The sequence below is a fragment of the Eretmochelys imbricata genome, chromosome 18, assembly GCF_965152235.1.
Source record: "Eretmochelys imbricata isolate rEreImb1 chromosome 18, rEreImb1.hap1, whole genome shotgun sequence".
In the NCBI taxonomy this organism is placed as follows: Eukaryota; Metazoa; Chordata; order Testudines; family Cheloniidae; genus Eretmochelys; species Eretmochelys imbricata.
In genome coordinates this window covers 2,491,219-2,506,696 of record NC_135589.1, presented here as the reverse complement: position 1 = coordinate 2,506,696, position 15,478 = coordinate 2,491,219, and the positions used below count along the sequence as shown (strand labels likewise).

Here is a 15,478-nt window from a genome sequence, read left to right as displayed (position 1 = left end):
TAGTATTTCCTTCTTCCTGCCCCCGTCGGTGCCCAGGACCGTTACCATGGAGAATGAGCAGCTGCAGGTCCCACCTCCCTCCAGCAGCACCGCCAGCAGCAGCAGCAGCAGCAGCGGGCGCCAGCCGGGGGCCCAGATCTCCGTGTACAGCGGGATCCCAGACCGCCAGACTGTCCAGGTAAGGAGCTGCAGGGTGTGGGTGGGATCCAGGCTCTGCTACTACAGACGTGCCAAGGACTGGGCAGGATCCGGGGTGCCCTAGAGCTGAGTGTCACTCTTGGGTGGCTGGGATGGGAGAAAATACCAGGCAACCCCCATGCTCCCCATTCACATCCTCTTAGAGATCCTGCTCAGGACACTGAGACCCCGGAGCCCTGGTGCTGACGGGACGAGCTCTGCTCACTGCGACCCCTGAGGCACAGTGCTAACGGACGAGCTCGGCACACTGAGACCCTGGAGCCCTGGTGCTGACGGGACGAGCTCTGCTCACTGCGACCCCTGAGGCACAGTGCTAACGGACGAGCTCGGGACACTGAGACCCCGGAGCCCTGGTGCTGACGGGACGAGCTCTGCTCACTGCGACCCCTGAGGCACAGTGCTGACAGACGAGCTCAGCACACTGAGAACCCAGAGCTGCAGCGCTGACAGGTCAAGCTCTGCACACTCAGACCCATGAGGCCCGGCGCTGATGGGACGAGCTCTGTGCACTGAGATCCCAGCGCTGACCGGACAAGCTCTGTATCACATGTATCCGTGATCCGTTGGTACCAGTGAGGCTCTATACACCCCAGCCCTTCGGCGCCTCCTTCTGGGTGAGATGAGGGACACTTGCACCCTCCCCACAGGCATTGCATGAGAACATGGGGTTGGCTGGGCAGTCGGTTCTATTCATCCAGAGGCTTTACCCCATCCTGGTGCTTTCATTTCTGATGGGGCCTTGACCCCTTAGAAAAGTCCTGCAGAGCAATAGGCCTGAACCTAGCAGGAGCTATAGAAATGATTCTGCGATTCTGTATGTTTGTCAGCAAGTGGCTCCCTCCGCTAGGCTCCGTGGCTGGGGCATCCAGGGACAGCTTTTCTGTGAGAGCCAGTGGGACTTTTCCACTCACAAGCCCTGGGGTCTCTTTCCTTCCGGTGCACTTGGAATTTCTCCCTGCTTGCCTAGGGAGCCATCCCCAGTCAGGGGACAATCAGCACCCAGTCAGCTCTCATGGTTACTGGGCTCCCAGTCCCCGCTGCTTCCCCCCACAGCTTCAGACATTCTGGGATTCCCCGGTTTTGCAGCCAGAGCAGGGCCAGGCCCCTTTGACCAGCTGCATACAGCAGCCCCCTCGCCAGCACCCCGTCAGGTTGTAGGGGCTGTGGTCAAGCAGCGCCCTCTACTGTACTCCAGGCCTCTGACCATGAGAAAGGTAGAGAAAGGGTCCAGAGTGACCTAGACAAATTGAAGGATTGGGCCAAAAGAAAGCTGATGAGGTTCAACAAGGACAAGTGCAGAGTCCTGCACTTAGGACAGAAGAATGCCATGCACTGCTACAGGCTGGGGACCAACTGGCTAAGCGGCAGTTTGGCAGAAAAGGACCTGGGGATTATAGTGGATGAGAAGCTGGATATGAGTCAATAGTGTGCTCTTGTTGCCAAGAAGGCTAATGGCATATTGGGCTGTATTAGTAGGAGCATTGCCAGCAGATCGAGGGACGTGATTATTCCCCTCTATTTGGCGCTGGTGAGGCCACATCTGGAGTATTGCATCCAGTTTTAGGCCCCCCACTACAGAAAGGATGTGGACAAATTGGAGAGAGTCCAGCGGAGGGCAACGAAAAGGATCAGGGGGCTGGGGCACATGACTTACGAGGAGAGGCTGAGGGAACTGGGCTTGTTTAGTCTGCCGAAGAGAAGAGTGCGGTGGGATGGGCAGGCGGATTTAACAGCAGCCTTCAACTACCTGAAAGGGGGTTCCAAAGAGGATGGAGCTCGGCTGTTCTCAGTGGTGGCAGATGACAGAACAAGGAGTAATGGTCTCAAGTTGCAGTGGGGGAGGTCTAGGTTGGATATTAGGAAAAACTATTTCACTAGGAGGGTGGTGAAACACTGGAATGGGTTCCCTAGGGAGGTGGTGGAATCTCCTTCCTTAAGAGGTTTTTAAGGCCCGGCTTGACAAAGCCCTGGCTGGGATGATTTAGTTGGGGTTGGTCCTGCTTTGAGCAGGGGTTTGGACTAGATGACCTCCTGAGGTCTCTTCCAATCCGAATCTTCGATGATTCTACGTCCCTGGGGCTATTTGCCCCAGTTCCTACTGGAATAGAGAATCTGTCCAGATGTACCTTGAGGGAGGCAGTGAGCTTTCACAACCACGGCCCCGATACCCCTACCCAGTGTGAACGGCCTTCCTGAACTTCAAAAGATTTTAGAACATTACGCCATTTCCCAAGAGAAATTTTGTGGAGCAGGTGGCAGGGGGTGCAGATGGGGAGTGAGGGGGAGGCAGCAGGAGAGGGGTGCAATATCCCCCCTCTCCTCAGGAAGGGGTGGGGAGCTGGCACTGGGTGCTGGCAGGAAATGCTGGGAGCTCCAGAAACACCCCAGCCCAACCTGGGGAGTGGTCACTGCGCAGCCAGGGCTGAAGGGTTGCCTGGGGGACAGGGGGTAGGGCATTTGTCCTGTGCTCGAGGGGAGATGCAACCCTCTGCTCCCCCCGTTCCCCTGCCTTATCCCTGAGCCTGGTCCTTTCACAGGCTTCCTGTCACTGAGCACCTCCCCATGGTGCTGCGGGTCCGAGCCGTCTGGCACCACGGAGTGGGCCTGAGGAATGGCCTGGGCTGGGTCTTCTGTGGCTGTTGGGCTTCTTGGGGGCTCAGAGATTTGCAGCTGCAGAAAATTATCCTGGATTTACCCCTCAAAGCGACAGTCTTTGCCTTTGGCCTTGTCCATACACAGCCTGGCAGCAGGTTGGTCAGACGGGGGCAGATCCCTGTGTGGACACAGCCAGAGTGGTTGGAAGCTGGGTCTGTGCCTTTAGTTCCCCTGCAAAGCATGGGCCTTGTTTACTTGGGAAAGTTGCACTGGTTTTAACCTAAATCAGTTCTTGATTTAAACTGATGTGGTTGAACAGCACCAGCCCCGGGGTGGACACATATTCTGGTGTAGTTTAGCCTGCTCTACACACAGTTCTGCCGTCAGTTTGCGGTGTGAGTTTTTACTGATATACCTAAGGCTCCGAGTCTTTCACAGAGGTCATGAAGTCAGGGATTCCATGACTTTCCAGGACCTCTGTGACTTCTGCAGCGGCTGGTGCAGCTGGCCCCAGGGCTGCCCGAGGAGCTGGGGTGGCCCTCGGGACAGCCGCACTGGCTGCTGCTCTGGTGGCCCCAGGCAGCTGGTCCCAGGCGCTGTCCAGGAGCAACAGCGGTGCCCCAGGCTGCCCCGCCCCCAGCGGCAGTGGCAGGGCTCCAGAGCGCCCCCCCGCACAGAGCAGTAGCGTCCGCAGGAGCGCCCCCAGCACCTAAGATTTAGTCACGGGTATTTTTAGTAAAAGTCATGGACAGGTCACGTGCCATGACTTTTTAGTTATTGCCCATGACCGGTCCATGACTTTTACTAAACATACCCCTGACTAAATCATAGCCTTAGTTATACCGCTTCCAGCCCCCATCCTTGTGGGGATCCGCTTATACTGTATAAAGGTGCCTTAGACCAGTCTAGCTTATTCCCCTCCCCCATAGGACTAGCTATCCTGGGACAAGCACCTTTGTACCTGAACCCAAGGTGGCAGCGGTGATGCTCTAGGCGGAGGGGTTTGCCTCTCGTGGCACGTTCACACCCACAACTGGCCAGTTCAGGGCTGGTTCAGGAAGCTCCTGCCTTCCTCGCTGATTCTGAGCTCTTCCATAGCAGTGTCTGTGGATGACGCTTTCTCCCATCTCCAGTTGGCTGAGACACTGTCCCATGCTAGCAGGTGAAGACTTGGCTCTTGTTATTCATACCTTCACCACCTTCCAGCTGGATCTATGCAGTGATAGACCTAGGCACCAAGCCTTCAGCACTTGAGAAACTCCAGCTAGTACAGCCTGTCTACTCAGCAACCTTGAGCACATCAGCCAATCAGTCCATCTCCTACTCTCTATGCTGCCTTCCCACAGAGCAGAGTCAAGTCCAAGGTCTCAGTCTGTATCTTCAAGGTGCTCAGCAAGAGCCTCACATTGCGGGATGAAGACCGTGGGCGATAACTGCTCCACAGGTCCTATGGAACGCTCTACAATCATAGAATCATAGAATATCAGGGTTAGAAGGAACCTCAGGAGGTCATCTAGTCCAACCCCCTGCTCAAAGCAGAACCAATCCCCAACTAAATCATCCCAGCCAGGGCTTTGTCAAGCCTGATATTAAAAACTTCAAAGGAAGGAGATTCCACCACCTCCCTAGGTAACACATTCCAGTGCTTCACCACCCTCCTAGTGAAAACGTTTTTCCTAATATCCAACCTAAACCTCCCCCACTTCAACTTGAGACCATTGCTCTTTGTTCTGTCATCTGCTACCACTGAGAACAGTCTAGATCCATCCTCTTTGGAACCCCCTTTCAGGTAGTTGAAAGCAGCTATCAAATCCCCCCTCATTCTTCTCTTCTGCAGACTAAACAATCCCAGTTCCCTCAACCTCTCCTCATAAATCATGTGCTCCAGCCCCCTAATCATTTTTGTTGCCCTCCGCTGGACGCTTTCCAATTTTTCCACATCCTTCATGCAGTGTAGGGTCCGAAACTGGACACAGTATTGCGGATGTGGCCTCACCAATGCCGAATAGAGGGGAATGATCACATCCCTCGATCTGTTGGCAATGCTCCTTCTTATACAGTCCAAAATGCTATTAGCCTTCTTGGCAACAAGGGCACACTGTTGACTCATATCCAGCTTCTCGTCCACTATAATCCCTAGGTCCTTTTCTGCAGAACTGCTGCCTAGCCATTTGGTCCCTAGTCTGTAGCGGTGCATGGGATTCTTCCGGCCTAAGTGCAGGACTCTGCACTTGTCCTTGTTGAACCTCATCAGATTTCTTTTGGCCCAATCCTCTAATTTGTCTAGGGCCCTCTGTATCCTATCCCTCTGTATACTATCCCTATCCTATCTCCAGCGTATCTACCTCTCCTCCCAGTTTAGTGTCATCTGCAAACTTTCTGAGGGTGCAATCCACGCCATCCTCCAGATCATTAATGAAGATATTGAACAAAACCAGCCCCAGGACACTCTGCTTGATACCAGCTGCCAACTAGACATGGAGTCATTGATCACTACCCATTGAGCCTGATGATCTAGCCAGCTTTCTATCCACCTTATAGTCCATTCATCCAGCCCATACTTCTTTAACTTGCTGGCGAGAATACTGTGGGAGACCATATCAAAAGCTTTGCTAAAGTCAAGGAATAACACATCCACTGCTTTCCCCTCATCCACAGACCCAGTTGTCTCATCATAGGAGGCAATTAGGTTAGTCAGGCATGACTTGCCCTTGGTGAATCCATGCTGGCTGTTCCTGATCACTTTCCTCTCCTCAAAGTGCTTCAAAATTGATTCTTTGAGGATCTGCTCCAATATGGGTGAGTTGGTCTGCCCTCAACAGGGCTTCCTCAGGGCCAGCGCCAGACTGGGGAACTATCTCCCATGGGGACCTAGGACCATCCCAAACCTCCCAGTCCAGGTGCCAGGTGCTGCTCCATCCTGCCTTCACTGATACAATCACTGAGCAGCCTGGATGTGTAAACAAAACCCGACCAAAACAAACCTCTCCACTGCACAAACAATTCTCTCCTTGGGAGAGGAGATAGACAACGAACCTCACATGTCAGATGTTAGTCACTTGGCTCAGTGCATAACTGGCTGGGGCTCAGATACTACGGTGATGAGGGCGAGAAAAGAACCTATTGAGTCCAGGGGTCAGCAACCTTTCAGAAGTTGTGTGCCAAGTCTTCATTTATTCACGCTAATTTAAGGTTTCACATGCCAGTAATACATTTTAACGTTTTTAGAAGGTCTCTCTCTATAATATATAATTAAACTATTGTTGTATGTAAAGTAAATAAGGTTTTTAAAATGTTTAAGAAGCTTCATTTAAAATTAAATTAAAATGCAGATCTTATCAGTTTAGTGTGATCCTTGCCCTTGCTTTTCCTTGTTGAGGTTTCCAATGTCTGGCACATATTTGGATACTTTAAGCTGCACACAAGCTTGTGAGTGATCAGTTGTTAACCGGCTCTGAGAGGGACAGAGGACAGATTTCATGTGCGAAAATACCTGTTCACACAGGTATGTGGATCCAAATGCTGAAAGCATTTCAAACGTAATTTTCTTCAAACAATTAAATTTCACTGGCAGGGACGTCCAGCAGGTCAGAATAGAGGCCCCATGATCTCTCTCAGTAGCTTTAAGTGCACTCCACAGATCTCCAAACTTTGATGCCCACAATTCTGAGCTTTTTAACTGAATGAGCTGCATTTTGAAATCTTCAACACCCATCCACTGAAATAGAGACAAATCCAAGTTGCTTTCATTGAACTTTTCAGGTTTAATTAGAAAAGAAAGCATTGGGCCAAATCGCCGGAAATCTTGAAATCTGTCAGAAAATTCTGATTCCAGTTCTTGCATGTACATTCCAATCTCATTGACACCGACAGTGCAACGTGTCGATAGCTCTTTTACGTACTGGAAGTAGCAGAAAGTTGAAGTTTGAATATCCCGAGAAAAAACTGCTAGTTTTACAACAAATGCCTTCCGGGTTTCATAAAGATCCAGAACCATTTGCCCTGAACCCTGGAGACGGAGGTTGAGTTTGTTTAGGTAAGGGTGATGTCCGTTAGAAACATGAGCTTACACAGCCACTTGTCATCATCCAGTTTGGGGTAGTTTTGTCCTTTTTCCGACAAAAAGGCCTTGATTGCATCAAAACAGTTTACAAAGCGCTCCAAAACCTTGCCACGACTTAGCTACCAAATGTTGCTGTGAAGTGGAATGTCATTATAAGCACTGTCCATCTCTCCTAGCAGTGCTTGAAACTGTCTGTGAGTCAAAGCAAGTCGAGCAACAAGGATATTCACAATTTGCCCCACTGTAGTCATCACATTATTAAGCTCTGAATTAGAAATTGTAGCACACAGGTTTTCTTGATGGACGATACAGTGAAATTTGCCTGTCAGGCAGCCAATTTGATCTTCAAGTAACTTGACAAATCCCTTCTGTTTTCCGACCGTGGCAGGAGCACCATCTGTTGTCACACAAAATATTTTTCTGATGTCAACTCCTTGTTCTTCAAAATGGTTTACAAAAGTTTCCGCTATATTTTCTCCCTTTGTTGTGCCATGCAGTGGTTTTAGACAACAAAGTTTCTCTTGGATTTCATCGGAAGCACAATATCGTGCAACAACTGCCAAACTTGGAACGTTGTTTATAACCACGCTCTCCTCAACTGCAACGCTAAACACTGCTGTGTCTTTTAATGCAGTCGTCTGCTTTTTGTTAATGTTTTCTGCCATTTCGCTTATGCGTCTCTCAACTGTTCTGGCAGAGACAGGCAGTTCTTTTATTCTAGATATGCATCTTTATTTGGCAAATCATTGAACAAAACCTCCAAACTGCTGAGAAAAACTTCTTTTATATATTCCCCATCTGTATACGGCTTTCCATTTTTTGCAATGCACTGTGCAATCTTGAAGTGAGCTGTAGCTCACGAAAGCTTATGCTCAAATAAATTGGTTAGTCTCTAAGGTGCCACAAGTCCTCCTTTTCTTTTTGCGGATACAGACTAACACGGCTGCTACTCTGAAACCTGTGCAATCTTGTAACTTCCTTCTGTGGCTTGATTTTTACTTACACTTAAGCATTTAAAAACACTGCTTTGCTTCTCATATCCTGCTACTGCCTTTTTGATCGATTCAGTCTTGTCTGCTTTGTCAAGAAAGGTTTTCTCGTGCTTCGTCTGAAAATGTCGTCAAACACTTGATGTGCGACAAACAACACTTTCACAACAGAAAGCACAAACAGCATGGTCCTCCTTCTGAATAAATCCAGATGTGTCTGTCCAAGAAGGCTGAAATGAATGGACATCTAACTTTGCTTTCTTAGGAGCTGACGTTTTGTCAAATGTACCCCTTAACTTACAGTGGGGGAAAAAAATCGCCATGCACGTCTTCCACGTGGCGTGATAGTGATGTAAGCGGCAAATCGGGACTTAAAAATATCCCAGTACAGTGGCGCTGGAACAATTTTTAAGGTGGGGGTGCTGAGCTGCGCCCCCTCTTGCCCCTGTCTGCACCCCTCACTCCCCCAGGCTGGGGCCAGTGGGCCACAGCTGGGGGCGGCTGCTGAGCGCCAGGCCGGCAGCTGGAACCCCAGGATGGCAGCAGAGGCCCCAGGACCAGTGGCCAGGACCTGGGCAGTGTGAGTGCCACTCAAAATCATCTCCCGAGCTGCCTTTGGCATGCGTACCATAGGTTGCTGACCCCTGCTGTAGAGAATAGAGTGGCGTAGAACAGGACAGAAATGAAAGTTCACTGCCTCCCCATTAGGGAGGGCTGTACTGCTGCAGCCATTCTGGGGTGAGTTACAATGATACAAATTTTGTGCCTTAGACCTCTTCCAGAATGACTGAACGGAAACCCCCCCCCCCCCGAAATTGACATAGGAGTGCCCACACCAGGGTTTGCACCATCTTAACTAAAGTGATTTCACACCTTAGGTGAGACTGGGCCAACTTTCTCATGCAGAAAAGCCCAGAGAGGGCAAATTAAACTGATATACACCAGGCTTACAGCGATACACTGTTCTCCCACAAAGTTACACTGGTTTCATTAACCCAATTCCAACACCCGAAGGCCAGGTCTACACTGAGTCAGCGATCACATCCCAGCCCAGCTTGATGGCCAGGGCAGTGTCCATTGTGTGGACCTGCCTTAGCAGACGTTCTGTGAGTAAGACTAGCCCTGAGTGGCTGAGCCGCAAGAGGATGGTCAGACTCAGGAACGTTTCACACTAAGAGCTGTTTTTGGCCTTACTGAAAAATCAAACACATCTGGAGAAATTGACCTCTATCGACATTTCTCATTTTCCTGAACATTTCCCACCATATTTTTTTTATCAGAAACTCTTTTGCCATTTGTCACTGGCCAAAACCCTGGCTTCCTGGGGGGGAAATGCAAGTGAAAAACTTCAAGAACAATTCTGTTAGAAACATTGGTGAGAACTGGTTCTGGAAATGGGCCCAATGGGAACCACTTTGAAACCAGGAGAGTTCCCCCAATCTTGTTTCCCCTGGTTTTGGAGCAGCTGTAATAATGGGGGCTGGGCAGGGAGAGGGGGAATGTGAATGAAGGAGATGTGTGAAGAGAGAGGGGGGATATGACCAGCAGGGGAAGGGACTCAGTCACCCTGTATTTCCTCATGCAGGAGAAATCACCAGGATGAGTTTTTCGCCCTTGCTGAGCCACCCTGTAACCCTCAGGGTGTGACTTCTGAATGGTTCCCCTCTGCGGAGAGAGACCCCTGGCTGTGCTGGCCTTCCCTCCCTCCCCTCCCCTGCCCCCCCCCCCCCCCCCGAATTAATCCTGGTCCTGAGACTGCCGGTCATTTGGAAATGTAACCTCTGCTGCACCCCAGGGGAACCCAGCTCCAGGAGAGAGCCAGCTCCTGACATTCCTCAGATCATTGTGTCCCACAGCTGCTTGTGTGCAAAATAACGCGTGGGACTGAAACACACTGCCTGTCCACTGTGTTGTGCGCCCGCTGCTGTGTTAGTGTAGTGTTGCTCATGAGCAGTGTGATGTGCATATGGTTTTGTTATTGTAGGGTTGTTCTTGAATGCTAGGCTTCTGTAGAAGTGAAAATCATTATTATATAATAAAATGTAAGGACCCCCCCATCCTCCCTTCGCTCTGTGATGTGCTACAGCACTAAACTGGTGCTGGGAGAAGCCAGGCCTCTGTCCCTTTGGGATTAAGTTCTGGTGCTTCTCATTCCTCACAAGGTTTTGACTTGGCAGTCACTTGAACTCCTGATAGACATAAGTAATTGGCAGCTCATTAACAGCTTGTTAGGGAGACTAAAAGTAGCGTAACAAAAATAAACCCAGTTGTGCAACAGAGAGAATGCATGTACAAGAGCGCTTCCTAGTTCCTCCGTGGGGGACCCCCCCATAACAGATTGGGGGATGGGCATTCCCAAGTCTGCCCATCCTTGGCCCACCTCACACTGTGCCCTGGCACAGAATAGGTGCTGCCAACTCTCCTTTTCTTTCCTCTCTTCTGCTGTCTCCTTCCCTTTCACTCAGGAGCCCCAGTTCTGCAAAGTGCTGAGTAGCTTCAAATCTCACATGACCAAGGGAAGCTCAGCACTGTAATATTATTTAAAGTCACCAGGCGGCACTGTTACACAGCCCTACAAGTTGTGTCTAAATCACTGAATGAGCAAGTAGATCTTGGAGACATGCTTATTGTTCCTTGTGGTGCAATTCTCTTTAACAGCTGAGTGTATGGGACAGTAATGTTCACTCTGCCTTAGTCTGTCTCTGACTGAATCTTTTCTTAATTTCAGAGCTGCTGCCCACAGGTTATGGAAACAAAAATAATGCCTGGTGTTAAAGCATTACAAGCACCTTGTAGGTTTCAGAGTAGCAGCCGTGTTGGTCTGTATCTGCAAAAAGAACAGGAGGACTTGTGGCACCTTAGAGACTAACCAATTTATTTGAGCATGAGCTTTCGTGAGCTACAGCTCACTTGTGGCACCTTGTAGGACTGGGTTCTAGAACAGCAAAGGGTGGCAAGCAAAGAGGAGATGCAGATCTAGAAGGATAAGGGCTACACAGAACAGAATGTAACATATCTTTATCAGCTCACTCCTGGAGCCAGACATTTAAAGGCCGCCTGTGAAGCAGTTGGTCACAAAGAGAAGTTGCACAAAGCTCCACACTGACTGTGGTACAGGGGTACAAGGTGTCATCTGCATGGAGGAAGTGCTCAGGGAGGTATTTGGGAGTAAAAATTTCTTCCCTAGGGAAAGTCTTACACTAATTGTACACAAATGATCCAAACAGCCCTGGCTCACAACTGCAGCACTAGAGGGCCTGGGGTGTTTACGGCAGAATTGCTCTGTAATGGTAAGTAGTGGGATGGGATGAAACTGAGGGAAGGGAAATGTTCATCTCAGGAAAGCTCCCATGAGGCTGAGATTTCTGAGGGGGTGTGTGTCCACACTAGAAAGTTGTACAGCTTTAACTATATCAGTATAGTTCAAGCAACACCAGCCTACAGCGTGGATGTAATGATAGGGGCATACCACTGCTTACACCATGAGAGCTTCTTGCCAGGGGTTGCACCAGTACAGCCAGATTGGTACAAATCGCACACGCACCCCCGAACTGAAAAAGGTACCCGCGTACAGAGTCGGCCAGGCTGCCTCCCGGTGCTGCTGTGCGGGAAGCCAGTAAGGTGACAAAACAAGGGACACAGAGCCCTGCACCACCGCAGGGCTTGGGAAGGGACCGGCTGACCCCTTGGATCGCCTCCAACTCCAGGGCTTGAAAACAGCCGGCCAGCTCCAGGAGCGTAGCTGGGGGAGGGCAGGCCCCAGGCTGGGCCAGGGGCTGCTTGGGGCTCGCAGGCGGCCTGTCGCTGGCCCCGGGGCTGCAGCCGCTGGCCGGCTCCGCAGTCTCGCTCATTTCACGCCCTGCTCCGCCGCAGCAGCGCCGGGCCACGCTCTGCCCCGGGGGAGGCGGCCGACCCGGAGCCGGCGGGGTCGGGGCAGCTCTTTGTCCCGCACGCCGGCCGGAGCAGCGCGGGGAGCGCCCGGCGGGCTCCCTGGGGCCTCCCGCAGCCAATCAGGCGGGCCGGCCGGGCGGAGCGGCGCTTTTGTTGTTGGCCGGGGCTGGGGCCGGGGCCGGGCGCTGCCGGGAGCTCGCTCCGGCGCGGGGAGCGGCCGGCAGCTGCTGCGGCGCCCGCGGGACCCGGCAGCGCGCCCAGCCCTGGGGCCGGACCCGGCGGCTTGTCGGCGCAGCCAGAAGCGAAGTAAGTGCGCGGTGCTGGGCGTGGGCGTGCGGCCGGGATGCTGGGGGGTGTGCGCGGGGCTGGGTGGCGGGGGCCGCGGGGATATTGGGGAGGCGGAGGTGGAAAGAGCTGGGGGGGAGAGGTTTTTTGGGGGTGGAAGGAGCTGGGAGGGGGTATTTGGGCGGGTGAGGGAAGGAGTTGGGGGGAGTATGGGAGGGGGTATTTGGGCGGGTGAGGGAAGGAGTTGGGGGGAGTATGGGAGGGGGTATTTGGGTGAGGGAAGGAGTTGGGGAAGGATGTGGGGGAGTATTTGGGTGAGGGAAGGAGTTGGGGGGAGTATGGGAGGGAGTATTTGGGTGAGGGAAGGAGTTGGGGGGAGTATGGGAGGGGGTATTTGGGCGGGTGAGGGAAGGAGTTGGGGAAGGATGCGGGGGAGTATTTGGGTGAGGGAAGGAGTTGGGGGGAGTATGGGAGGGGGTATTTGGGTGGGTGAGGGGTTGGGGAAGGATGTGGGGGAGTACTTGGGTGAGGGAAGGAGTTGGGGGGAGTATGGGAGGGGGTATTTGGGCGGGTGAGGGAAGGAGTTGGGGGGAGTATGGGAGGGGGTATTTGGGCGGGTGAGGGAAGGAGTTGGGGGGAGTATGGGAGGGGGTATTTGGGCGGGTGAGGGAAGGATGCGGGGGGAGTATGGGAGGGGGTATTTGGGCGGGTGAGGGAAGGATGCGGGGGAGTATTTGGGTGAGGGAAGAAGCTGGGGGGAGTATGGGAGGGGGTATTTGGGCGGGTGAGGGGTTGGGGAAGGATGTGGGGGAGTACTTGGGTGGGTGAGGGGTTGGGGAAGGATGTGGGGGAGTACTTGGGTGAGGGAAGGAGTTGGGGGGAGTATGGGAGGGGGTATTTGGGTGGGGTTGCATGGAAGGAGCTTTTCTTTCTGATTTGGGGCCTCAGCAAAGTCAGGGACCTGATTCTGGAACCTGACATTGGGGGACTGGTACTACTGGCCCCCTGAACCCTCTGCACCCCCATGCAAGTCACACAAGAACGAGCTCCCCCCCCTCCTGCCAGCCGGTCCCCAGCCTCCATGGGGCCTGGGGGAGGAACAGCAGCCTTTGGGAATCAGCCCCCTGAGGAGAGAGACATGCGTGCATGGCCCTGTGTGCACTGAGGCCTGGCTGAGGGGCAGTGCCCAGAGGCTGGGCGCGCACACATGCTTACCACCGAGGTCCCTGAGCCTTGCTCCTTGTGTGGCCATCTGCCCCGGGCGGGGGAGGGGCAGACCCCCTGGGGTTGGCACAGCAGTGGTCTATACCCACCGTGGACGCACTGGCCACAGAGAACGAGCAACATGCCATGGGTGCCATGGGCCAGACACAATGGAGGAGCGTGTGATTTGCAGATACCCCCATCCATGTTTCTGTGTCTTTGGGGGTTCTGTCAAGTCTGCTCTGCCCCTCCGTTGGCTGATCCCCATTAAAGGCCCTAGACTGGGAGGGGTGGAAAGAGGAGAGGGCATTGGGCGCACAGATGAGTTCAGGGAGGGCCTGCTGCCCTGAGGAGACAGGGGGCTGCCCAGGCTAGTGTCCCAGGGTAGGCAGAAGTAGCTCAAGGTGGGTGAGTTGGGGAGCAGAGCCGCAAAGGGCTGCGGGGATGATGGACTTTGACACGGTGTGCAGTGGGATCTAGAGAGGCGGTGACATGGTCTGAACAATGGGCAGGGGGCCTGGGGATGAGTTCAGCAGTGTTTTGAATGGGCTGTGGGGGAGGGGTATGCCAGGGAGGCTGCAGTGGGGGAGGGGATGAGGGGGCTGGCTCGGCGCATATTGATAAACCCTTTATTTTAGCCACTGGATGAACTTTGCTGTGTTGCATAGAAGGGGCAGTGAATCTCTATGCGAAGGGGTGAGGGATGAAATGGAGTCTGATCGTTGCTCAGCGGTCCAGCTCGGCCTGGCCCATGGCAGCTGGGATGCTCTGGGATCTCTCCGGAGCAGTCGTGCAAGTGAGAGGGGCGATCCAGGATCACTGTGCCATGGGGTCTGGGTGCATCTGACACCTGCTGCCATGGTGCAGCTGGAGGTGCGGCTCAGGATGGCCCATGGCAGCAGGGGGGCAGTGGAGGTGTGCTGAAGTTCGCCTGGTACTGCCCTTGCTCTGTTGTTGAGGTGCAGAGGGGAGCAACGATTTGCCCAGTGTTTTCTTACATCTGTTTTTTCTGTCTCTTGGAGCCTTGTTTGGAGCACTACAATGTTCTCATCAGGATTTTCACCCCCAAGCCAGTGACTTCTGCTCTCAACTTCAAAGCCTGTTTGGTTAGAGAGGGGAGCTGGGTTCTATCCCTTGCTCTTGGTTTGTGGCTTTGGGGATGTCCCCTCTTTGTGCCTCAGTTTTCACACCTGTAAAAAGGGGGTGAGCATTCTGACCTGTCCCAGCATGTTGTTTAAGGTATTGTTTATGAATGTCTGCAAAGCGCTTGAGGGTCATTTGGTTACAGGTGTCTCATAGATATTAATAAATGCTGGGTGGGTTTATGCCCATGATGGCAGGACTGTATGGTCAATATATTAGGGTCTAACATGGAACTGACTGTTACCACTCCATTCAGGCCAGAGGTCACAGTGGAGATGAAGAAGGGCTGACTCCACCCCGGATCCCAGGTGGGCTAGAGAGGACCAGTTATTAAGATGTGAACACATGGCTGGAGAGCCCTAGGGCCAAGTCCCTGCTCGGCCACAGACGCTCTCTGTGACCGTGGGAAAGTCACTTAGACTCTCTGGGCCTCAGTTCCCTCCCTGTACAATGGTAATAACAGCCCTGCCCTGTCTGCCAGGGGGGTGGGAGGAGAAATATATTTAATCTGGAGTGCAGACCTACAGTGGTGGGGCCAGATAACTACCTACAATAAAAGAAAAGGAGTACTAGTGGCACCTTAGAGACTAACCTACGATCGGTAGATATTTGTGATCAGATGACCAGCAGTGAAAGAGTTAATGTGGCCATGTCATTTGCCACTAAGCCTCAGAGTCTGAGGTGAGCTACAAAGACACAGGCAGGTTTGGGCCTTTTTCCTTCTCTCTGATGCAAGGTCTGGATGGTTCTTTTTATGGCTTTATTAACCCTAGCGGGTAGATCAGGGCTGCGAAAGCTTGGCTGGAGGACACCTTGGAAAGCTCAGGGCAGTAGGGTGGAAGTTAGTTCAGTCCTTAATCAAAGGAGCTGGGATGTTGGCTCTTTAACAAAGACTGCTTTTCTGCCAAGGATTTGTTAGGTATGTGAGTTAAATGCAGACCAACCCCAGGGACTGGATTTGACAGCTCTTCCTGTCTGCGGGAACCAAGTGTCACTCTCATGATATGTGTGATTTCATAATGCAACTAGTTCTGTCCTCCATATAGCTCCCAGGAACAGAGATCATCCGAGCTGGATTTCTGACAAGAAGACAACCAGAAAAATGTCTTTT

General features: G+C 52.5%; 1 protein-coding gene across 1 annotated transcript in view; it reads left to right on the top strand.

Moving 5' to 3' along the window:
- The first annotated feature begins 46 nt into the window (after positions 1 to 46).
- Positions 47 to 15,478, top strand: part of PHC2 (polyhomeotic homolog 2) — a 63,850-nt gene continuing 48,418 nt past the window's right edge. Inside the window, exon 1 of the mRNA XM_077837352.1 lies at positions 47 to 178. Within this exon, the coding sequence (XP_077693478.1) occupies positions 47 to 178 (132 nt within the window). The remainder of the gene's footprint in view (positions 179 to 15,478) is intronic.